At 36.1% G+C, this 26,138-nt stretch overlaps 1 protein-coding gene across 3 annotated transcripts in view; it reads left to right on the top strand.

Annotated features, from left to right (window-relative positions):
• Positions 1 to 26,138, top strand: part of FER (FER tyrosine kinase) — a 470,748-nt gene that overhangs the window by 64,306 nt on the left and 380,304 nt on the right. For all 3 annotated transcript variants that reach the window (XM_082836311.1, XM_082836310.1, XM_082836313.1), the window contains one exon: positions 13,967 to 14,140. In XM_082836311.1, coding sequence (XP_082692437.1) covers positions 13,967 to 14,140 — 174 coding nt within the window. The remainder of the gene's footprint in view (positions 1 to 13,966; positions 14,141 to 26,138) is intronic.

Below are 26,138 nucleotides of genomic sequence, written 5' to 3'. Positions count from 1 at the left end.
AATTTCTTGATGTTATATATAGAAAACCCTAAAGACTCCATCAAAAAACTATTAGAAATAGTCAATGAGTACAATAAAGTTGCTGGGTACAAAATTAATATAAAACAAAAATCTTTTGTGTTCCTATATACTAACAACAAACTAGCAGAATGAGAAATTGAGAAAAGAATACCATTTACAAGTGAAACAAAAAGAATAAAATACCAAGGAATAAATTTATCCAAGGATGTGAAAGACATGTACACTGAAAATTATAAGACGTTGAAAAAAATTAAAGATGACACAAAGAAATGGCAGGATATTCTATGCTCATGGACTGGAAAAATTAAGATTGTTAAAATGTCCCTATTACATTAAACAATGTGTGGCTTCAATGTAATACCTATCAAATTCCCAGGGACATTTTTCACAGAAATAGAACAAAAAAATCCTAAAATTTATATGGAACCAAAAAGACCCTGAATAGCTAAAGCAATCCTGAGAAGAGAGAACAAAACTGGAGGCATCACACTCCCTGACTTTAACTTATATTACAAAGCTATTGTAATTAAAACAGCATTGTATTGGCAGAACATTGGACACAGAGATCAGTGGAACAGAATTGTGAGCCCAGAAATAAACCCACACATATATGTATAATTAATTTATGACAAAGGAGCAAAGAACATACAATGGAGAAAGAATAGTCTCCTCAATAAATTGTGTTGGGAAAATGGATAGCCACATACAAAAGAATGAAACTAGACCACTATCCTACACCACATACAAAAATCAACTCCAAATGTATTAAAGACTTGAATATAAGACCTGAAACCATAAAATTCCTAGAAGAAAACATAGTATAGTTTTTGACATTGGTCTTAGCATATCCTTCTGGGTGTGTCTCCTCAGGGAAGGGAAATAAAAGCAAAAAAAAAAAAAAATCAAAAAACAAAAAACACAAATGAGACTACATCAAATTAAAAAGCTTCTGCCCTGCAAAGGAAAGCATCAACAAAATGAAAAGACAACCTACCAACTGGGAGAAGATATTTGCAAATCATATACCCATTAAGAGGCTAATATTCAAAATATATAAAGAAATCATACAACTCAACAACAACAAAAAAAGACCTAATTAAAAAATGGGCAGAGGATCATAATAGACATTTTTCCAAAGAATACACATAAATGGTCAATGGGTACATGAAAAGATGCTCAATATCACTAATCATCAAGGAAATGCAAATCAAAACCACAATTAGGTATCATCTCATGCCTGTTTGAATGGTTATTATCAAAAAAGGCAAGAAACAAGTGTTAGAGAGGATGTGGAAAAGAGGGAATCTTTGTATACTGTTGATGGTAATGTGAATTGGTGCAGCTACTATGGAAAACAGTATGGAGATTCTTCAAAAAAATTAAGACTAGAACTACCATATGACTCAGCTGTTCCACTTCTGGGTATTTATCACAAGAATATGAAAACACTAATTTTAAAAGATATATGCACCCCTCTGTTTATCACAGCATTATTTACAATAGGCAAGATATGGAAACAACCTAAGTGCCCACCAACAGATGAATGGATAAAGAAGATAAAGAAGATGCAATATATATCTATATCTATATATCTATATATATAAAATCATACTGTAATGTATACAGAAATAGAAATATAGTACACATGAAACATATAATGTTACAAACCAGCAAAAAAAAAAATAGGAACTTACAACTCAAGAGCAAAAAACCAAACAATCCATTTATAAAATGGGCAGAGGATCTGAATAAACATTTCTCCAAAGAAGACATACAAATGGTCATAACTTGGTACAGTTACTTTGGAAAACAGTATGGAGGTTCCTCAAAAAATTAAAATAGAATGACCGTATGATCCAGCAATTCCATTTCTGAGTATGCATCTGAAGGAAATTAAATTATCATCTTGAAGAGATATGTATGCCCCCATGTTCATTGCAGCATTATTTATAATAGCCAAGATATGGAAATAACCTAAGTGTCCATCAGTGGATGAATAGGTAAAGAAAATATGGTATATATATGCAATGAAATATTATTCAGTCTTAAAAAAGTAAATCCTGCCTTTTGCAACAACATGGGTAGACCTTGAGGTCATTATGCTAAGTGAAATAAGTCAGACATAAAATAAGCACATTTAGGAATTCAGAAAATCTTTTGAAATAATGCATTTTATGTAAAAAACAGTATGTTATAATATTAGTGTTATTTACTATAACACTTAACATTCTGAAAAATGTTCTAAAACTTAAAAGTCCCAAACCAGTCATTTGTTTTCCTGGAGCATAAAGAAATGTGTACTGTCAGTATTAAAGTGGTACTATTTCTAATTATCCAGTGTGATATTGGGGTTGGTTAGGTAAGAAGATGATTTATTTCTTAATTGTTCTGTTTAGGAAGATTTGAAGTGTGATTCATTATTCTAGTTAGAAATTCAAATACAGTGAGAGGCCTCTTTCTTTTTCATCTTCATTTCTTCTAACAGACTGTGTCATATCAAGAATGACTCATTAATCTTGGCCTAGAAGGACTTCTTCACTTTAGCTGTTTGTTATTCATGCTACAAAGTAGGTGGCCTACAGAGAGTAGATGGCTTTTCCCTATAGCTCTTAAGCTTGTAATTTAATGATAAAGTACTAAATACAGATTAATGTAATATGTAACCAGTTTATAAGGTACTCTCATCAGTTTAGCTTAGATGTTGTTCTCAAAGTAGTCCTTCATTGCAAGGGTCTTTAGGTTCCCATACTTCTGTATCCTCCAGACTTCTTAGGTTGTTTCCAGTCTAGCACAGTAAGAGGTAGATTTGGGTTGAAGCTGAGCTCTTCCATTCGTTAGCTGTATGATCTTGGACAGATTACTTAATCTCTCTGACACCATTTATAAGATGAAGATATGTGTCTCAGACTGTTGATGTAAGGGGTGAATAAGAAAAAGCCTATGAGTGTATCAGAGGTAGACAGTGTTGGAGAGGGGGAGTAAAGGGCCGTCTTGACAAGCAAGGTTAGCTTTAATAGGGGTGGAGTTGGGGAGAAGTAATGGAGAACATCAAACTCACCTCTTGGTTCTGTATTACACAGGATATGAGAAAAGAAAACAGCATTTCTTTGGTAGAGCTTCAAAAGGGAGTATCCTAAGTCTACAGTCTGGTTGCTACCTTCTGGAAACAAATGCAGAGCTTTAACTTTTTTTTCCCCCCAGAAGTCTATTTGAGGGGCTTTCAAAAAAGATAAGATTGAGCAGTAGCTGGAAGAACTGGTTGGATTGGGGACGGGAAAGGCTTTGCTTTTGTAAAAAATGTTGAGTTGAAAGAGCCAGTCAAGGAAATTTTGGGGATACAGGAAATAGGGAATAACAGAACCACTTCTCTAGGACATGGATGGGGAATGGGAGTGGGATGCAGCAGGGTGGAGAACAGGAATATTACCCAGAAACTAGAGGGAAGTAGGCAAACATCTCCTTACTGTAATTTATTGTTTTCTTTAAAATTTTCAAATAGGCCATCCCTGTATTAACAAAGATCCACTAGAGCTGGATCAACAAAGCAGTCTTCTGTGGACATGAGCAACAGAGGTCAATGAGTTTATGAGGATGATGAGGGAAGTAGCTAAGTAGAGAACAACCACAGGGTGTTGGAGCTGGAAGAAACTGTGGAGGTCTTTAATTCAACCTGTAACTTTTGGTAGGACAGACTGCTGAGCTTATGTAATTTACTTCTGAAGGACAAAGATGACTCTGGCCAGTTATCTTTGTTCCTCAGAAGAACAAGAAGAGTGGCCTTTAAGTCCAAGAAGAGCACAAGCAATTGAGGGGCACTGAGTCTAGAAAATTTGAAGAAAAATATTAGAAAAGAAAAGGTAATATAGTTTCCTTCGTGGTCTGAATCTGTGCTTAGACCTTTTTTTTTTTAAACATCTTTATTGGAGTATAATTGCTTTACAATGGTGTGTTAGTTTCTGCTTTATACGAAAGTGAATCAGCTGTACATATACATATATCCCCATATCTCCTCCCTCTTGCGTCTCCCTCCCTTTTTTTTTTTTTTGGCTATGCTGTGTGGCATGCGGGATCTTAGTTCCCCAACCGGGGTCGAACCTGTGACCCCTGCATTGGGAGTGCAGAGTCTTAACCACTAGATTGTCAGGGAAGTCCCTGTTTAGACTTACACTTTTTGGGTAGCAGTAGCAATATTCTGGTAGTCATAATGGCTTTCTTCTTACTGCTGAGATTGGGCAATGACTGAGATGATGTGGCTCAGCATATTTGGTACCAGTCTTTAGAACTCAGATATTGACTTTGATTATGTTGATTCTATTTTATTTAAAAATATTTAGTAATTTTTTTTGTCTACATAGTATTTTTATTCAGGATTTGTTTTGATTGTGATGTTAGTGTTTGATAATATGAGAATTTATAGTACTTGAATAACAGGGTCTAAAAAGTTTCAACCCTTTCTTTCTTTTTTAATAAATTTATTTTTAATTTATTTATTTTTGGCTGCATTGGGTCTTCATTGCTGTGCACGGGCTTTCTCTAGTTGTGGCAAGCAGGGGCTTCTCTTTGGTGCGGTGTGTGGGCTTCTCATTGCGGTGGCTTCTCTTGTTGCAGAGCACGGGTTCTAGGCGTGGGGGCTTCAGTAGTTGTGGCACGCAGGCTCAGTTCTAGAGCACAGGCTCAGTAGTTGTGGCGCACAGGCTTAGTTGCTCTGCAGCATGTGGGATCTTTCCGGACCAGGGATTGAACCCATATCCCCTGCATGGGCAGGCAGATTCTTAACCACTGTGCCACGAGGGAAGTCCCTCAACCGTTTCATTGTTAGAAAGGCTTCATTAGAGAAGCCGAAATCCCCTGAAATTAAAGGACATATTTAACTCAGATGATCCATTTCTTGCTCACTCACTAAGTAAACTCAGTCCTTTGGTTCTTTGCAAATCTCCACCAGATGAGATCATACCTGTAGAGATTTCTGGATACTGGGATATAAACCATGCAGAGGAGACTAGTCAATTCCTGCTATATTTACAGGGGAGGAAATTTTAAATGCTGTAAGAAAAAAATAAGTTATCCAGAAACTCATCAAAATGAGTTATAGAATTGATGGATTTCATATATGTAATCAGTTTGTGAAAACTATTATATTATCATTATAAAACATTTGAATGTTGGAAGGCTGTTTGACTCAGATACGGTACTGATAGTGTGGGGTTTTTGTTTTGTTTTGTTTTCATGCTTCTTGTGCTGGGATTTATTGAGCTTGAATCTGTGGATTTTTCATTTTCATCAAGTTTTGAATATTTTCAGCCATTATTTCTTAAAATACTTTTCCTATTCCTCTCTGTTCCCTATGATGTTTCTAATTATACACATATTAGATCTCTAAAAGTCCTAAAGTTCAGTGATACTCTGTTTATTAAAAAAAAATTTTTTTTTCTCTCTGCTTCATTTTTGATAGTTTGTGTTGCTATGTGTTGTTGAGTTTTGTTTGGGGACACAGTTACGTTACTTGGAAAGAGTTTGATCTTTTGGATTCTGAGTTTAAGATTTGTTAGGCAGGACCAGAACAGTGTTAACTCCAGGGCTAATTACTCCCCACTAGGAAGGTAAAACTTTTTTGAGTATTCTACCCCATGCCCCATAAATTTTGAGTTTTTCCGTGTGGCTGGTGGGAACTGGCAGTATTCCCAACCATGGGTGAGCACCAGGTCCTGTTCCCTTTAGTCTTTTCAGCCAGTTCTTTGCCCAGCTCCTGTAGTTTTCTCCCGGGCATGCACTGATCAGTGTTGTGCTGAATCCTGGATGGAGCGGGGCTCACTGCAGATCTCTGGGCTTCTCTCTGTGTACCTCTGTCCTCTCCAGTAGTCTGTCCCATGAACTCTAGTTGCCTTGCTCTTTCCTGACTCTCAGCTTTGTCTCCTCACCCCAGGGATTCTGCTGGTGTCTCCTTCAGTTTCTCCTTCCTGTGCTGCAGTCTCTCAAGTCAGTAAGTCAGGGCAATTGTAGGGCTCACCTTGTTTGTTTCCTTTTCTTGGTGATCACTGTTCTTCTTTGGCTGATAAACAGTGTCTTGAAAACTGTTGTTCCATATCTTTTGTCCATTTTTTGCTTGTTTCAGGTAGAAGGGTAAATTTGGTCCCTGTTACTCCATCTTGGCTGATCTTATTTTTAAAGATTTTCCCAGTAGCATTTTATTTTTCTTCTGGGAAGACGTAATTAGCACTTATGAAATCAGACTACATATTTAGAATTTAAGATAATTCAGATCAGGTGAGGGTTTGCATTATTATTTTAATAAAAAGATGTAAACAAGTATAAGCTATGTGAGGCCCAGAGAGCTTTCTTCTTGACCTTTTAATTTAACCCCTGTAATGGCCAAGTCCCCTGCCTAAAATTTCTGATTGGGCATTGTAATTGGTATATATCAAACTTTTTACTATGACTTCTAAGTCTGTTTATCTCTGATTTTCTCCCTGCACTTCCCTTAAGAAAATAACTCCAGGAAGACAACTGGGGCAGTTTTAGGCCTTTCACTTCTCTTTGGGATTCCAGCCCTGTGCTGCCTGCTGTCCAATATATGAAAAGAGTGTCATACATGATGCCCCATTTTCTAGTTGTTTTCAATGGGAAGATGAGTTTGATTCCAGTTAGTAAAGTATGTCATGGTCAGAAGAGGTCCTTTACTTTGCTGGTTATTTTATCTCCTCTTTCTAACATTGTTCCTGGTACAAAGGAATCAATCAGTCAATCAAGAAAACCAGTGTTTTCTTGTTTCCTTCATCTCATTTCTGAGTACCTGATAATATTCATGATTAATTTGTTAATTACAATTACTAATATATGGAAATATAAGCAGTGTGATAGGATCTTTACATTTCATACCTGTTGCTATTATATATACCTGAATGGAATAAATTATTTTCTGTGGAAAATTCTAACATTTAATTTTAAAAAATTAATTTAGACTTTATTTCCCCAAAGTAAGTTAAAGTAGTGAGTTTTTATCACTTTATGGAGGAGCTGCTAATATTTCTTACTACCTTTGAGTAGATATTGTTTTATATTTTTCACACTATCATGTAATGATTAAAAAATAACTCATCTTGTTCTGTATTATTTTATTTTAGATATAGTTTTGGCTTGTAGTGTGATGATTGTTCCCTGTTCCATATGAGAGCTGCAATTTAATTACATGGAAGCATCTGTCCTAAATTTGGAGTGATATAGTAAAGGCTGGTGTTTCGTATTTTAGTAAGCCCTATGTTTGGAAGTGCTATCATGGTGTTAGGTCACAGTGTGTATGTATTTTGAGCAGCTTGTGGATGGAATTTGAGTTGGTACAGAAATAATTTTGTTTTGGATTAGTTCTAATATTTACATTTTTACAAGGCATTTCAGGTTTGAGGAGAAAAAAATAATTTGTTATCTTTTCCACATTTCATGTATAGTCATCCTAATTTTCTTCTCTGTATTTTTTTTTATGCATATGCCCACACAAGACATTTATTTATCTTACAGAAATAACTTTGTACTCTATAAAGTGTTCTGAAGTTTGGCTTTTTTACTTAGTTATGTATTCTGGACTTTCTCTGTATCATTTCACTTGCAGTTACTTTACTTTTTTTAATAGCTGCATATCATTTTATAATTCATTTCTTCAGTTTTTTAAATTGAACTCTTTTTGCTCTTAAGATTGTGATAAATATCCTTATAAATAAAATCTGAATTCTTGTGAAAATATTTTTTATGAGATAAATTCTAAGAAGTAGAATTTCTGGGTATAAAGTTTGCCCACTTAGAATTTTAGTAGCTATTACCAAATTTGTTTTTCAATAATTTACATTTCCACTAACAGTGCATTAGAGAGCCTGTTCCCATATACACTTACCTACAGTGTGTGGTTGTTTTATTTAATTTTGTCAATCTGATACATGAAAAATAATTTCAAATGGCTTCATTTGTATTTTCTTATTATTAGAAAGGGTAAGCCTTTTCCTTTCAAATCATTATCTTCAGAGGCATCTCAGAAATAATGTTCAATAACATTGCTGATATTAAATAGCTTGGTTTGTGTTTGACTTATATGGGAATACTTCTATGTTTAACTATTAAATATTCATTTTTAAAATGTTCCCAAACTGATTATGAGATGTTTTTCTTTTAATGGGCAATTTTGCGCAATTAATATTTTACTTAAGACTTTTGCATTGGTATTTATAAATGAATTTAATTTTGTAGTATCTTCATCATTTTTTGTTATCTGTGTTATGGTGATTTTAGGAACTTTGTTTTCAGTCTCCATTCTTAGAAACAATTTAGGTAATACCAAAGGCATCTGATTCATAAAGGTTTGAAATTATTCATTAGGAAAAAATGTTTGAGCTTTGTACTTTATTAGAGGTATTTTATTGATAATTGATTTATGATAACCATGTATTCCATGGTTATTCGTCTCTTTGAATTTCCTATCTGTAAAAGTTAGGATTCAGTCAGGAAAACAGAACCTACACTAGGTACTTCAATAAATAGGATTTAATTGGGGTAAATGTGTTCAAAAGTTTTAGAAGAGCTGAGAGCAAACAGAGAAAGATAAGGCACCTCAGAGATTAGTAACTATGTGGAGCCTCTACCATCTGGAAGCCACAAAAGGAGGATGAGGGCTTATTACAAGCAGAGAGACAGAGGAAAGAAAGAATCTGAGAGGGAGAGAGAAATATATCCTGGCTTCTCCCTTCCTCCTGCCCTTCAGCCTTGTGCCAGTACCTCCCATTGCCCAATAAAGCCAAAAGCCAGTTAGCAAGGGAGAGCCTGGGAAATACAGTTTGCAGAGATCAGGTCCCAGCAGGTAAAGGGCTGGGAATGTACCTGTGAGCAAAAAATGGAATGATCTGTATGCAGTCTCTTGGAATGTCAATTTTGCTAATTTGCATTTCTCTTTAAAAGAAAAAAAAAGCTACTTCATTTATTTTCAGATGCTTCTCTCAGTTTTTGCAATTTTGTCTTAATTTATGGTTAGTTCTCACCAAGTGTCGATTTTATATACTTTATTTCCTTTGTTATTGTTATTTCCTTTGTTATTGTTAAGCACTCCTTTTTAATGCTGTCAACATTTTTTCTATTTTTATTTTTGTCTAATTAATAAATATTTTTCATTTTTTCTTTTCAATTCCTTCTTTGTACTTTCCTTAGTTTTATATTGTTCTCCCTTTTCTAACTTCTAAAATTGTATTTTAATAAATTTATTTTAAAATTTTCTTACTTAGAAATAGTGTAAAGTTTGTGAATCTTTGAGCATATTGAACTGTGTATCATGGAGCTTGATGGTCAGTGTTTTATTTACTGTTATTTCTAGGTCTTCTTTTAGTTTAAAAACTTAACTTTTTTGGCCTATGCATTTTTTAGGAATGATTTGATTTTTTTCCTTTAAAAAATTCTGATAAGGATTTTTTCCTTTATTTGAAAGAGGCTAGATAGTGTGGTTAGTATGCACTAACCACATATTTTTGAGGAAATTTTGAGGAAATTTATGAAATTTCTTATAGCCCAATATTATCTAATTTTTAAAAATATTCTTTTAAAATAGATATTTTTTGACCTGTAGTATATAGAGTTTTATATATGATGATAGGTCAAACATAGTCATTCTTAAATTACTTATTCAGGTACTCTGTATTATTATTTTTTTTTAGTCTAGTCTCTCACAGGTAGAGATGAGTATATTTAATTCTCCTACTACTTTTGATTTCTCATTGCATTTTCCACCATTTTTGCTTTCTGTTTGGATGTACTGCTTTCTGGAATAAAAAGAATCACAACAGTTATATATTCATTCTGAGTGATATTCTTTGGCAACATACTGTGCCCTTCTTTGTTTTATATTTTGTGTCTAGAATTCAGTTTTTTATCATTTGAATATAATGACTGCTGGATCTTACTGTTCATATTTTTCTGGGGGAGGGGTTTCCCTATCTTTTCTGTTGTTGTTACATGTTATTTTATTTTACTGATGTTTCTCATTTTGTGTATAGTGAAGTTTTTTCCCCTCTGATTTGATAATGTTTTCCTTTTCATAGATGTTTAACACATAAAGTTTACATATAATATTTAACAGATGTGTTCAGTATAATTTTTATTTTGCAGCTTAATTTTAATCATTTTAAGTTTCTTTTGTTTTCTTTTTCTAGTGGACAATGTTAACTTTCTTTAAAAATTATTTTTGTAATTCAGAAGGTCTATACAGTCTGCTTTTTTCTAAACATTCACTTGTTTAACTTTTGAAACTTAAAAATTATAAGCTTAAATCTGTATCTCTTTATTTACAAATTTTATAACTAAAGCTGTCTATTGACTCTTATGTATGAAAGGTGAGGAAATGAGCATACTTATACTTCTTATCCATCGCTCACTCCTGATTTTGTTAGTATCCTTTGGGGTTTTTGTCTAGTTTATTATAGTTAAGTTATTCCTACTTGCACATTTTTGTAGCTCTTCTCTCAGAAGTTAAGATACTTTTTTTCTATTTTGTAAACTTAACCACAATGGTTTTATTTTCAAATTGTATTAATATTCTTTGCCTGTGATCAGATTTTTCTAAAATTAACTTCAGATATTTTCACTTTTTATTATTTCTTAACCTGTCTGTAGCTTTCAGCATGAGTGACTCTGACTACTGGTAAAATTCCATTATGAGGAACATCATTAATCCCTTAAGCAGGATTCTGTGTAATAAAGCAATTTGAATGTCTGCAGATGGTCTGCAGATGAGATGGTCTGCAGATAAGGAATTATCTTCCACAAATTATCCTAATCAACAAATAATTTATCTATGCTTTGGCCACTGCTATGCCTGAACTAAAGAGCCATATCTGCAAAGTGCTATATCAGTTTAATTATAGTGCTATATCAGTTTAATTATAAATGTTGAAATGCATCTTTTCTGTTTGTTTGTTTCTTTATTAAGCATCTGTTAACATTTTACTCATCTCTCTTTTTAAGAAATATTCCAGCCATGCGTCTAATTCAAGTTATACACCACCCAAACATTTTCTTGCACACTCACTCATTCCTTTTAGGCCAGTGCTTCTTATTGCATTTGTGCTGCTCTAATCCCTCTGTTGTTTTATCAGTTGAAGATAGACTTGTTAATTTTCCTTCCCCATCATAATTGGCATTGTTCTATGCTATCTAATTCCAGTTTGAAACAATTAAAAAAATCTTTTAATGGCATATTTTCACTTAATGGTTTTATTCTACATTTGTTCCTCTTTCCCTCCCTCTCTCCCTTCCTTCTTTCAAAGAATATTTAGTAGCTATTATTTTAGGCATCACAGTGAATACCTAAAATAGTGAACACAGAGACACAGTACTACCCTTATGGAGCTTCCACTGTAGTTGGGGAGACATTAAAAAAAATGGTATACATACAAATAAATAGTTGTTTTAAGTGCTAAGATAAAGAATAGCAAGCATTAGACCTACATGAGATTTAGCTGATTCCTAAAGGAAGAGGTGGATCTTGCTATGTGAAAGAGAGGATGAGCTCCCAGGAAGAGAGAATGTTTGGGAAATTAAAGGAAGACCAGTGCTACTAGAAGTTATTTAGCTGGGTAGATAATGGCAAAACAGAACTTGAAAGGATAGACAGAGGACACATAATCTGAGACACTATAGGTCTTAGAAGGAAGTTTGGATTTTTCTTTAAATGAAAAGGAAAGCCAGTGTAGGATTTTATGCAGGAGATGACAATTTCTTTTGCTACTTTAAGGAGAATGGTTTGGAAAGGAGCATGAGTAGAAGAGAGGACACCAATTAGGAGGTGCTGCAACAGTCTAAGCCAGAGATAATCATATCTTCCAAAAGGGGTGGCAGTGAATATGAAGAGAAGTGGGTAGATTTGTGGTAGACTTTGGAGGGAGAATCAGAAGGAGTTTCTGATGGATTGTTCATGTGCAAGGGTGACTTGAGATTCAGAAGAACAGAGACTTCTAGGAAGAGAGGGCATATTTGTTAGCAGTATTAGGTTGTTTTTAGTAGGATCAAGCCAGGTTTTTGTTACAGATAGAAGACAAGTGGAAAGTTCTGATAAGAAGTATAAGGAGTTTTCTAATCGTAGAGCAAGAGTTCTTGAGAGTACAGGATTCTATAGATAGTGTCCTGGGTCAGAATAGGAGATATTGAGGGCAATATGGGGTTGATAGTTGGGGTGATAATATATACCTTGGGAGGTTTTGACTTTGCACAGTGACTGCAGTGAACAGGGCTATTAGACAGGATGAGATGTGCCCTCCTGGGAGGTGAAGGGCAATCTGACCTAGTTGTGTGATCTTTAATGTTAGCTTCTAAGAAGGCTTCTCCCTAGGCTGCAAGAACTCCTACATAGAATCACAAAAATTTATTGCTACAAAGCACTTAGAGAGTATTTGCTTTTTGAAGATAGAGAATATTTGTTTTTTGAGAAAGAAACAGATTCCTCTCACTTTATTTTTGGTAGTCTTAATATTCTGCACATGCTATAGAGTGTTTTTCTAACATGGTATTTTTTAGAGTGAAAATATCAAATGCAAAAGGCAAACCTACAAGAATTACTAGGGCAATTTAAATTATGTTTTTAATCCACATTTGTATAGTTTTTCTTGTTTTCATCTTTGTTAAATTTAATATTTTAATGGAGGAGCTACATTAGTTTTAAATGGTTTTGTGGTATTGAGCATCTTAGTACTGAGGTTTTTGAATTTGAAAGTAAATATGATGAGTTCATAGGCCATCTATCTTATTTCATGTTCATAATAGCATCTCACAACTAAAAATGACCCTTTTCCCTAAAGAAATGTCCTCAAAGATTACTTTTTTAAAAAAACATATTGCAGTGTATCAAAAAGCAGGATTACTAAGTTAGACCCTGGTGAGTTCTGACTGACTAAGAATTTGCTTCCTTTAGGCTATACTTTTGATTTAGATACCTATTAAATTTTGATTTAGGATTATTTTGGACTACTAACAGAAACAGAAATTCTGTTCATTCACAGATCAAAGGTAATAGTGTAGAAAATTACTCTTGTGAAGTATCTGACACTATACCTTGTCTATTTTTTGTATCTTTACCATGGATCCTCTCTGACCATGGAAAGTCTCCAATACCTGTTTCTGAATAGAATTTTGAAGACCTGTAGTGAAGAGCATTCCTTTTATTTTTTTTCAGTATTAATAAGGTAGAAAGTCTAAAGACAGATGACTTGTTCTTCCAGCAGTATCCATATGCCCACTTGTCCCAAACCCACCACTATGTGTGTCTGCTATTGAGGCAATGTGTTGGGCTAGAAAAACCATTGAGAACTAATGGTATTTATTAAGAAAAGAGATAAGATAGAAATGTAGAGAATACAAGTATTTAAGACATAGACAGCAAAAGAAGAGCAGGTATAAAGTTTGAGAAGGAATTTTTAGGAAGGGAGGAAGGCAAGCCAGCATGTTGGAAGATGAGAAGCCATAGAAACCAAAAAAGAGAGTTTCAGGAAGAAGTGAGTCAGTAGGATCAGATGCCTCAGAGAAACATGTTAAGAATGAAGATGGGTAAATTTCTGTTGCATTTGATCATTAGGAAGTGTTAACCTTGCTAAGGCAATAGAATGGTTTGGGTAGAAGCAATATATCAGTGTGTTGAAAAACAAACAAGAAGTGGTAAAATGAAGACTGCAAGTGTGGCTTCTCAGAGTCCCTTAATCCTGTCCTAGAATTCTGCAGTCTCTGATTACTGAATTTTGAAGCATTTGTTCTTGAATTTAAATATATTAAATATGAACCACTCATATAGCTCCTTGCATAATTGCCAGAAACCTGCCATTTTTATATTAATGTAATAATTTGTGTAAAACTAAATATTTAAAGTTCCTGAAGACAGCTAAGTGGAAACCTCTAATACAAGTGCTAATTTTATTTCTTATTTTTTAAAAAGTCTTGGCTACTTATGATTCAGCAGACGGAACAACTTAGTAGGATAATGAAGACACATGCAGAGGACCTAAATTCTGGGCCCTTACACAGGCTCACCATGATGATCAAAGACAAGCAGCAGGTGAAGAAGAGTTATATAGGTGTTCATCAGCAGATAGAGGCAGAGATGATCAAGGTTTGTCTTTCCGTTCTGGAATTCTTTCTTTAATTTGATTTTTAAATTCACTGAAATACTTTATCTTGTTTGACTTTAAAAATTGTTTAGTCACCATTTCCTGGCAAGAAATAGATTTCAGTGTCTCTAATAAGTGGTATCTTATTTTTACTGAATATACAACATTATTGATTATAAGATATACTGTTACTTTATATACTCTCATGAAAGAAAAAAATGCTGCCAATTAAACGATGATACAATACTTTCTTATCACTTAGAATTTTTATTTTTTACTCACTGAAATAGCTCTTTTAGGTTTTTAGAAAATTAATTTGCATCATTTAATTCTATGCATATAATAAAAAATAGGCAAAATAAATTAGTTGGAATATTTCTAAATTTTTTTCACAGAGTCTGTCTCTTCTGGATAACTTTTTACAATGGGTTTTGTTATGAAAATTTGCAAATGTACAGAAGAGAGAATAGTTAAATGAACTCGCATTGACCTATCCATCCACATAGTCAATATTTTCTTTCTTTTTTTTTCATCTATACTCTCACCTACTTTTCTTCTACACTGGATAATTTTAAAGAAAATTCCAGTTATTATTTTATCCATAAATATTTTAGTATATATTGCTAAAATAAGTACTCTTTTTAAAAAAACTATGTTATCATTAACCACCTAAAATAACAATAATTCCTTAATATTATTAATTATCCTGACTATGCTCAAATGATTGTTAAATGTTTTTTTACAGTTGTTTCATTTGAATCATGATCCAAACCTGGCTCATATGTTGCATTTGAATTATCTCTTAATCTCTAGGTTCCCCTCACCACCCCACTTTTAAAATGCCATTTATTTGTGGGAGAAACTGGGTAGTTTATTCTATAGCATTTAATTCCTTCATTTTGGATTTTCCTGTTAGCAGCTTGTGATGCAGTTTCACATATTCCTTCATCCTCCAGTTTTCTTGCAAACTGGAAGTTAGATCTAGAGGCTTGATAAGATTTTGGCTGTTTATTTTGGGCAAGAATACATCATAGGTGCTGGTATAGACTTCCTGTTGTTTCATATCAAGAGGTATATAATGTCTGCTTGTTTATCTTCTTCTGACGTTAAACTTGACTAATAGGTTCCAGTGTTGCCAGCCTGCTCAATCTATTAAAAAAGTTTCTTTTCAGCCTTTCACCTAATAGTTTTAGCAACACTTCACATTCACCGCTTAGATCCATTAGCTCAGTGGAGGTTGTAAAATGGCAATATTTTACGTCTGTCATTTCTGATGCAATTGTTAGCTGGAGTTTTTCAATAAAAATTTTTCCTGTATCAACTATTTGGTTGCCATGAGGTGTAAGGTAGGATAAATTCTTGCTTTTTGATATTAATTTGCCTGTTTGGGACTTCCCTGGTGGTGCAGTGGTTTAAAAGCTGCCTGCCAATGCAGGGGCACAGGTTTGATCCCTCGTCCGGGAAGATCCCACATGCCACGGAGCAGCTAAGCCCATGTGCCACAACTACTGAGCCTGTGCTCTAGAGCCCGTGAGCCACAACTACCGAGCCTGCGTGCTGCTACTGAAGCCTGCGTGCCTAGAGCCTGTGCTCTGCAACTAGAGAAGCCACCACAATGGGAAGCCAGTGCACTGCAACAAAGAGTAGTCCCCTCTGGACACAACTAGAGAAAGCCTGTGTGCAGCAATGAAGACTCAACATAGCCCCCCCACCCCCTAAAAAATTGCCAGTTTGCTGAATAGTGAATTGGTTGTTTAGCAAGTTCAAAAGTTAAGACTTCTAGTTTCCAGACCAGCATGTAAGAAGTTTGGAAGTTGTCCCTCCATCCTAACAACAAGTAAAAAGCTGAACAAACTGAAAAATCAACAACTCTTCTTAGATCCGTTAGAGAAAGTAGGTCACAGAGCAGATGACTGCCCCCCCACGCCCCCACCAATTGGAGAGACTGACAAGCAAATACAGAGAATCACAACTTATCAGAACAGCAGTGGTCTCGGGAACCATTGTTGGTTGTAGAAAAACCTGAACTGTAACTGACAAATTCTGGAAGTTCAGTGTGGACATTTCTGAGGGTTACAAACTCCAGGAGGACCCACTCATTGAGGGGCCTTCACACTTGTGAATTTTACCTCCCAAATCTCTATGAGGTTCTCACAGAGAATATAGGAAACAAAAAAAATCTCATGATCCTGGTAGTGGCAGAGGAAAAGGAATAATTTTGACATATGCTAGAGCATTCTGTTTTTAACAAGGTCTGTCGTCAGGACAAACTGTTTAGCCAGAACTTAACTGACCTGGGGGAAGGGAAGTACCCAACTCCAGCTCACTCTAGCCATCCTGTCCCATGTAAGGTGGGGTGGGGACTGAGAAGTACATGTGAAGTTCATGGTCCAGAGGTACAGGCTCAGTGAAAGACCAAGACCTAATCAGAGGGCTATAAAATGCTTCTCCTTCCTTGCCAACTTAGCACCACATTAGTACAGTCCTGTTTACCTCAGTTCCTTTTACCCAGTACATTATACCTGACAATCAAGAAGAAAGAGACAAGGAATACCAAGAGGCAGGAAACACAATTGGAAGAGACAGAGCAAGCATCAGAACCAGACATGACAGGGATCTTGGAATTATCAGACTGGGAATTTAAAGCAACTATTAATAATGTGCTAAGAGCTCTAATGAGTAAAGTAGACAGCATACAAGAACAGACGGGCAATGTAAGCAGAAAGATAGAAATCCTAAGCAAGGACCAAGAAGAGATTCTAGAGTTCAGTAACATTAGGACAGAAATGAAGAATGACTTTGATGGGCTTATTAGGAGACTGAACACAACTGAAGAAAGAATCTCTGAACTTGAGTTTATATCAATAGAAATCTCTAAAAGTGAAAAGCAAAGAGAACAAAGACTGAAAAAAAAAGTAAACAGCATATTCAAGAATTTTGGGACCACTACAAAAGGTGTAACATAATGGGAAGGAGAAGAAAGGGACTGAGGAATAGAAGAAATTTTTGAAACAATAATGACTGAGAATTTCCCGAAATTAATGTCAGACACCAAATGACAGATCCAGGAAGCTCAGAGAACACCAAGCAGAATGAATGATGAAAAAACCCCTGATAAACCTAGAATTCTGAACCCTGTGAAAATATCCCTCAAAAGTGAAGGAGAAATAAAGTCTTTGTCAGACAAACAAAAATTGATGGAATTTGTTGCCAATAGACTGAGAAGGAAAGTATGATATAGGTCAGAAACTTGGATCTACATAGAGAAAGAAAGAGCATTGGGGAAAGAATGAGTGAAGATAAAATGAAAACGTTTATTTTTCTCATTCTTAATTGATTTAATGGATAATGGTTTATTGAAAACGATAATAGCAACAATGTATTTGATTATGTACACTCATGTATATATCCTGTGTGTGTGTACATATTTTTATGTATGCTTATATATAAGTGAAATGAAAGACAGCCATAATACTTGGGATGGGAAGGAGGAATTAGGATTATTTTGTTATTGTAAGGTATTTACACTACGCATGAAGTGGTATAGTGTTATTTGAAAGTAGGAGTGGATTAGTTATAAATGTATGTTGCAAACTCTAGGGCAGCCACTAAAAAAAGCAAACAAAAGTATACCTAGTATGCTAAGAAATGATAGAGAATAGAATCACATAAAGTACTCAATTAAAACCACAAAGACAGAAAAATAGTGGAAGACAAAAATTGGAACAACTAATAAGGGTAACAAATAGGAAACAGTAACAAATATGGTAGATACTAATCCAAGTATATCAATAATTACTTTGAAGGTCAGTGGTCTTAATGAACCAATTAAAAGACAGATATTGTCAGACTGGATAAAAAAACAAAACACAACTGTATGTTGTCTACCAGAAAACCACTTTATATATAAAGACACATATAGATTAATAGTAAATGGATGGAGAAAGATATACCATACTAACCCTAATCAAAAGAAAGTGGGAGTAGCTATATTAATTGCAGACAGGACAGACTTCAAAGTAAAGAAATTTATCAGGGATAAAGAGGGGAATTACATAATGTTGAAGGGGTTAGTTCTTCAGGAAGACACTGTAATCCTTAACATGTATGTGCCTAACAACATAGCATCAAAATACTGATAGAACTACAAAAAGTGTTAGAATTGTAAGGAGAAATGGATGAACCTCTATTATAGTTGGAGAATTCAGCACCCTCCCCACCCCCCATCAGAAATTGACAGATGCAGCAGGCAGAAAATCAGTAAGGACAGAGTTGAACTTAATAATATCATCAATCAACTAGATATAAGGAACATCTATAGTCTACTTCATCCAACAGCAGGAGAATACACATTCTTCTCAAGCTCACATTGGATGGTTCAACAAGATAGACCACATTCTAGGTCATAAATCATACCTTAACAAATTTAAAACATGGAGTTGATACAGTGTCTTCTAGAGACCACAGTGGAATTAAACTAGAAATCAGTAACAAAAAGATAGCTGGAAAATCCCCAAATACTTGAAGGTTAAACAGCACATTTCTAAATAACATGTGGATCAAGGAAGAAATCTCAAGAAAAATTTAAAGATATTTTGAACGAAATGAACCTGAAAACAAAACTTATCAAAATTTGTGGGATACAACAAAAGCAGTGCTTAGAAGGAAATTTATAGCATTGAATACATTTGTTGGAAAAGAAGAAAGATCTAAAATCTATCATCTGAGCTTCCACCTTAGGACAGTAGAAAAAGAAGAGCAAATTGAATTCAAAGTACACAGAAGAAAAGAAATAATGAAAATTAGAGCAGAACTCAATGAAAATATGAAACTAATAAAGTCAACAAAACCAAAATCTGGTTCTTTGAGAAGAATAAAATCAGTAAGCCTCTAGTCAGGCTAACAAAAACACAGTGTGGGTACAAATTACTAATATCAGAAGTGAAAGGTACATATCCCATGGATATTAAAAGGATAATGAAGGACTACTTTTTAAAAACTCTATGTCCTAATTCAAAAAGAGTCATTTAGGGCTTCCCTGGTGGCACAGTGGTTGAGAGTCTGCCTGCCGATGCAGGGGACACGGATTCGTGCCCCAGTCCGGGAGGATCCCACATGCTGCGGAGTGGCTGGGCCCAGGAGCCATGGCCGCTGAGCCTGCGCGTCTGGAGCCTGTGCTCTGCAATGGGAGAGGCCACAGCAGTGAGAGGCCTGTGTACCACAAAAAAAAAAAAAAAAAAAAAAAAAAAATCATTTACCACAATGTTCATTGCAGCTCTGTTTACAATAGCCAGGACATGGAAGCAACCTAAGTGTCCATTGATAGATGAATGGATAAAGAAGATGTGGCACATATATACAATGGAATATTAGCCATAAAAAGGAATGAACGCACCTACTGAACGCTGGCAGAAGACCTCAGACCTCCCAAAAGGCAAGAAACTCTCCACGTACCTGGGTAGGGAAAAAAAAAAAAAAAAGAAAAAGCAGAGACAAAAGAATAGGGACGGGACCTGCACCAGTGGGAGGGAGCTGTGAAGGAGGAAAGGTTTCCACACACTAGAAAACCCCTAGTCTCGCAGGCGGAGACTGCAGATGGCAGAGGGGGGAAGCTTTGGAGCCATAGAGGAGAGCGCAGCAACAGGGGTGCAGAGGGCAAAGCGGAGAGATTCCTGCAGAGAGGATCGGTGCCGACCAGCATTCACCAGCCCGAGAGGCTTGTCTGTTCACGAGCCGGGATGGGTGGGGGCGGGAGGCTCTGGCTTCCGAGGTCAGATCCCCGGGAGAGGATTGGGGTAGGCTGTGTGAACACAGCCTGAAGGGGGCTAGTGCACCACAGCTAGCCGGGAGGGAGTCTGGGAAAAAGTCTGGAGCTGCCGAAGAGGCAAGAGACTTTTCCTTGCCTCTTTGTTTTCTGGTGTGCGAGGAGGGGGGATTAAGAGCATCGCTTAAAGGAGCTCCAGAGATGGGTGTGAACCGCGGCTATCAGCGCGGACCCCAGAGACAGGCATGAGACGCTAAGGCTGCTGCTGCAGCCACCGAGAAGCCTATGTGCAAGCACAGGTCACTATCCACACCTCCCCTTCTGGGAGCTTGTGCAGCCTGCCACTGCCAGGGTTCCATGATCCAGGGACAAATTCCCCGGGAGAACACACAGCACGCCTCAGGCTGGTGCAACGTCACGGTGGCTTCTGCCGCCACAGACTCGCCCCGCATTCCGTACCCCTCCCTCCCCGCCGGCCAGAGCCCCTGAGGCAGCTGCTCCTTTAACCCCGTCCTGTCTGAGTGAAGAACAGATGCTCTCAGGCGACCTATACACAGAGGCGGGGCCAAATCCAAAGCTGGACACCAGGAGCTGTGCGAACAAAGAAGAGAAAGGGAAATCTCTCGAGCAGGCTCAGGAGCAGCAGATTAAATCTCCACAATCAACTTGATGTACCTGCAACTGTGGAATACCTGAATAGACAACAAATCATCCCAAAATTGAGGAGGTGGACTTTGGGAGCAATGATATATATATATTTTTTCCCTTTTTCTCTTTTTGTGAGTGTATATGTGTATAGTTCTCTGTGTGATTTTGTCTATACAGCTTTGCTTTTACCATTTGACCTAGGGTTCAGTCTGTGCTTTTTTTTTTAAGTATAGTTTTTAACGCTTGTTATCATTGGTGGATTTGTTTTTTGGTTTGGTTGCTCTCTTCTTTCTTTATCTTTAATAATTAATTTTTATTTTAATAACTTTATTTTACTTTATTTTATCTTCTTTTTTTCTTTCTTTTTTTTCCTCCCTTTTATTCTGAGCCATGTGGATTATGACAGATTCTTGGTGCCCCAGCCAGGTGTCAGGTCTGTGCCTCTGAGGTGGGGGAGCCAAGTTCACTACGTTGGTCCACAAGAGACCTCCCAGCTCCATGTAATATCAAATGGCGAAAATCTCCCAGAGATCTCCATGTCAATGCCAAGACCCAGCTCCACTCAACGACCAGCAAACTACAGTGCTGGACACCCTATGCCAAACAGCTAGCAAGACAGGAACACAATGCCAACCATTAGCAGAGAGGCTGCCTAAAATCATAAGTCCACAGACACCCCAAAACACACCACCAGACATGGACCTGCCCACCAGAAAGACAAGATCCAGCCTCATCCACCAGAACACAGGCACTAGTCCCCTCCACCAAAAAGTGTACACAACCTACGGAACCAACTTTAGCCACTGGGGGCAGACACCAAAAACAACAGGAAATACGAACCTGCACCTGTGAAAAGGAGACCCCAAACACAGTAAGTTAAGCAAAATGACAAGACAGGGAAACACACAGCAGATAAAGGAGTAAGGTAAAAACCTGCCTATTGAAGAGGAAATAGACAGTGTACCTGAAAAAGAATTCAGAATAATGATAGTAAGGATGATCCAAAATCTTGGAAATAGAACGGAGAAAATACAAGAAACATTTAACAAGGACCTAGAAAAACTAAAGAGCAAACAAACAGTGATGAATAACAGAATAAATGAAACAAAAAATTCTCTAGAAGGGATCAATAGCTGAATAACTGAGGCAGAAGAATGGATAAGTGACCTGGAAGATAAAATAGTGGAAATAACTACAGAGCAGAATAAAGAAAAAAGAATGGGAGTGGATGGGCCCATGAGCCATGGCCACTGAGCCTGGGCATCCGGAGCCTGTGCTCCACAACGGGAGAGACCACAACAGTGAGAGGCCCGTGTAATGCAAAAAAAAAAAAAAGAATGAAAAGAATTGAGGACAGTCTCAGAGACCTCTGGGACAACATTAAACACACCAACGTTGGAACTATAGGGGTCCCAGAGGAAGGAGAGAAAAAGAAAGGGACTGAAAAAATATTTGAAGAGATTATAGTTGAAAACTTCCCTAATATGGGAAAACAAATAGTCAATCAACTCCAGGAAGCACAGAGAGTCCCATACAGGATAAATCCAAGGAGAAACAAGACAAGACACATATTAATCATACTATCAAAAATTAAATGCAAAGAAAAAATATTAAAAGCAGCAAGGGAAAAACAACAAACAACATACAAGGGAATCACCATAAAGTTAACAGCTGATCTTTCAGCAGAAACTCCACAAGCCAGAAGCGAGTGGCAGGACATATTTAAAGTGATGAAGGGGAAAAACCTACAACCAAGATTACTCTAGCCAGCAAGGTTCTCATTCAGATTTGATGGAGAACTTAAAACTTTTACAGACAAGCAAAAGCTAAGAGAATTCAGCACCACCAAACTAGCTGTACAACAAATGCTAAAGGAGCTTCTCTAGGTAGGAAACACAAGAGAAGGAAAACTCCTACAATAACAAACCCAAAACAATTAAGAAAATGGTAATAGGAACATACATATTAATAGCTACCTTAAATATAAATGGATTAAATGCTCCAAGTAAAAGACATAGACTGTCTGAATGGATATGAAAGCAAGACCTGTATATATGCTGTGTACAAGAGTCCCACTTCAGACCTAGGGACACATACAGACTGCAAGTAAGGGGACGGGAAAATATATTCCATGCAAATGGAAATCAGAAGAAAGCTGGAGTAGCAGTTCTCATACGAGACAAAATAGACTTTAATAAAAAACTATTACAAGAGACAAAGAATGACACTACATAATGATGAAGGGATCAATCCAAGAAGAAGATATAACAAGTGTAAATATGCACCCAACATAGGAGCACCTCAATACATAGGGCAAATACTAACAGCCATAAAAGGGGAAATTGACAGTAACACAATCATGCTAGGGGATGTTAACACCCCACTTTCACCAATGGACAGATCATCCAAAATGAAAATAAATAAGGAAACACAAGTTAAATGATACGTTAACAAAATAGACTTAATTGATATGTATAGGACATTCCATCCAAAAACAACAGAATACACATTCTTAACAAGTGCTCATGGAACATTCTCCAGGATAGATTTTATCTTGGGTCACAAATCAAACGTTGGTAAATTTAAGAAAATTTAAATTGTTTCAAGTATCTTTTCTGACCACAATGCTATTAGAGTAGATATCAATTACAGGAAAACATCAGTAAAAAATACAAACACAAGGAGGCTAAACAATACACTACTTAGTAACCATCTGATCACCGAAGAAATCAAAGAGAAAATAAAAAAATGCCTAGAAACAAATGACAATGAAAACACGATGACCCAGAACCTATGCGATGCAGCAAAAGCAGTTCTAAGAGCTAAGTTTATAGCAATACAATCCTACCTTAAGAAACAAGAAACATCTCAAATAAACAACCTAACCTTACACCTAAAGCATTTAGAGAAAGAAGAACAAAAAACCCCCAAAGTTAGCAGAAGGAATGAAATCATAAAGGTCAGATCAGAAAAAAATGAAAAAGAAATGAAGGAAACGATAGCAAAGATCAATAAAATTAAAAGCTGGTTCTTTGAGAAGATAAACAAAATTGATAAACCGTTAGCCAGACTCATCAGGAAAAAAAGGGAGAAGACTCAATTCAATAGAATTAGTAATGAAAAAGGAGAAGTAACAACTGACCCTGCAGAAATAAAAGGATCATGAGAGATTACTACAAGCAACTCTATGCCAATAAAATGGACAACCTGGAAGAAATGGACAAATTCTTAGATATGCACAACCTTCCGAGACTGAACCAGGAAGAAATAGAAAATATGAACAAACCAATCAGAAACACTAAAATTGAAACTGATTGAAAATCTTCCAACAAAGAAAAGCCCAGGACCAAATGGCTTCACAGGCGAATTCTATCAAACATTTAGAGAAGAGCTAACACCTATCTTTCTCAAACACTTCCAAAATACAGCACAGGTAGGAACACTCCAAACTCATTCTATGAGGCCACCGTCACCCTGATACCAAAACCAGACAAAGATGTCACAAAGGAAGAAAACTAGAGGTCAATATCACTGATGAAATAGATGCAAAAATCCTCATCATAATACTAGCAAGCAGAATCCAGCAACACATTAAAAGGGTCATACACCATGATCAAGTCATATTTATCCCAGGAATGCAAGGATTCTTCAATATATGCAAATCAGTCAATGTGATACACCATATTAACAAATTGAAGGAGTAAAACCGTATGATTATCTCAATAGATGCAGAGAAAGCTTTTGACAAAATTCAACACCCATTTATGATAAAAAAAAAGCCCTGCAGAAAGTAGGCATAGAGGGAACTTTCCTCAACATATTAAAGGCCATGTACATGTAAGCGACAGCCTACATCGTCCTCAATGTTGAAAATCTGAAATCATTTCCACTAAGATCAGGAACAAGACAGTGGTGCCCACTTCCACCACTATTATTCAACATAGTTTTCGAAGTTTTAGCCACAACAATCAGAGAAGAAAAGGAAATAAAAGGAATCCAAATCGGATAAGAAGAAGTAAAGCTGTCACTGTTTGCAGATGACATGATAGTATACATAGAGAATCCTAAAGATGCTACCAGAAAACTACTAGAGCTAATCAATGAATTTGGTAAAGTATCAGGGTACTAAATTAATGCACAGAAATCTCTGGCGTTCCTATACACTAATGATGAAAACTATGAAAGTGAAATTAAGAAAACACTCCTATTTACCATTGCAACAAAAAAATAGAATATCCAGGAATAAACCTACCTAAGGAGACAAAAGACCTGCCTGCAGAACATTATAAGACACTGATGAAAGGAGTTAAAGATGATACACATAGATGGAGAGATATACCATGCTCTTGGATTGGAAGAATCAACATTGTGAAAATGACTGTAGTACCCAAAGCAATCTACAGATTCAATTCAATCCCTATCAAACTACCACTGGCATTTTTCACAGAAGTAGAACAAAAAATTTCACAATTTGTATGGAAACACAAAAGACCCCGTATAGCCAAAGCAATCTTGAGAAAGAAAAACGGAGCTGGAGGATTCAGGTTCCCTGACTTCAGACTATATTGCAAAGGTACAGTAATCAAGACAGTATGGCACTGGCACAAAAAGAGAAATATAGATCAATGGAACACGATAGAAAGCTCAGAGATAAACCGTCGCACATATGGTCACCTTATCTTTGATAAAGGTGGCAAGAATATACAGTGGAGAAATGACAGCCTCTTCAATAAGTGGTGCTGGGAAAACTGTATAGCTATTTGTAAAAGAATTATACTAGAGCATTCCCTAACGCCATACACAAAAATAAACTCAAAATGGATTAAAGACTTAAATGTAAGGCCAGACGCTATCAAACTCTTAGAGGACAACATAGGTAGAATACTCTATGCCATAAATCACAGCAAGATCATTTTTGACCCACCTGCTAGAGAAAAGGAGATAAAAGCATAAATAAACTAATGGGAACCAATGATTCTTAAAACAATGACCCTTAAAACACTTAAACCAATGACACTTAAAACACATAAACAAGATGAAAAGACAACCTGCAGAATGGCAGAAAATATTTGCAAATGAAGCAACTGACAAAGCATTAATCTCCAAAATTTACAAGCAGCTCATGCAGCTGAATATCAAAAAAACAAACAACCCAATCCAAAAATAGGCAGAAGACGTAAATAGACATTCTCCAAAGAAGATATGCAGATTGCTAACAAACACATGAAAGAATGCTCAACATCATTAATCATTAGAGAAATGCAAATCAAAAGTACAATGAGATATCATACACTGGTCAGAATGGCCATCATCAAAAAATCTAGAAACAATAAATGCTGGAGAGGGTGTGGAGAAATTGAACCCTCTTGCACTGTTGATGGGAATGTAAATTGATACAGCCACTATGGAAAACAGTATGGTGGTTCTTTAAAAAACTAAAAATAGAACTACTGTACAACCCAGCAATCCCACTACTGGGCATATACCCTGAGAAAACCATAATTCATGGAGTAATGTACCACAATGTTCATTGCAGCTCTATTTCCAGTAACCAGGACATGGAAGCAACCTAAGTGTCCATCAACAGA

This window comes from Leucopleurus acutus (assembly GCF_964270905.1).
Source record: "Leucopleurus acutus genome assembly, chromosome: 3".
NCBI lineage: Eukaryota > Metazoa > Chordata > Mammalia > Artiodactyla > Delphinidae > Leucopleurus > Leucopleurus acutus.
Note: the sequence above shows the minus strand (reverse complement) of the source record. Positions and strands in the feature narration are given on the sequence as shown.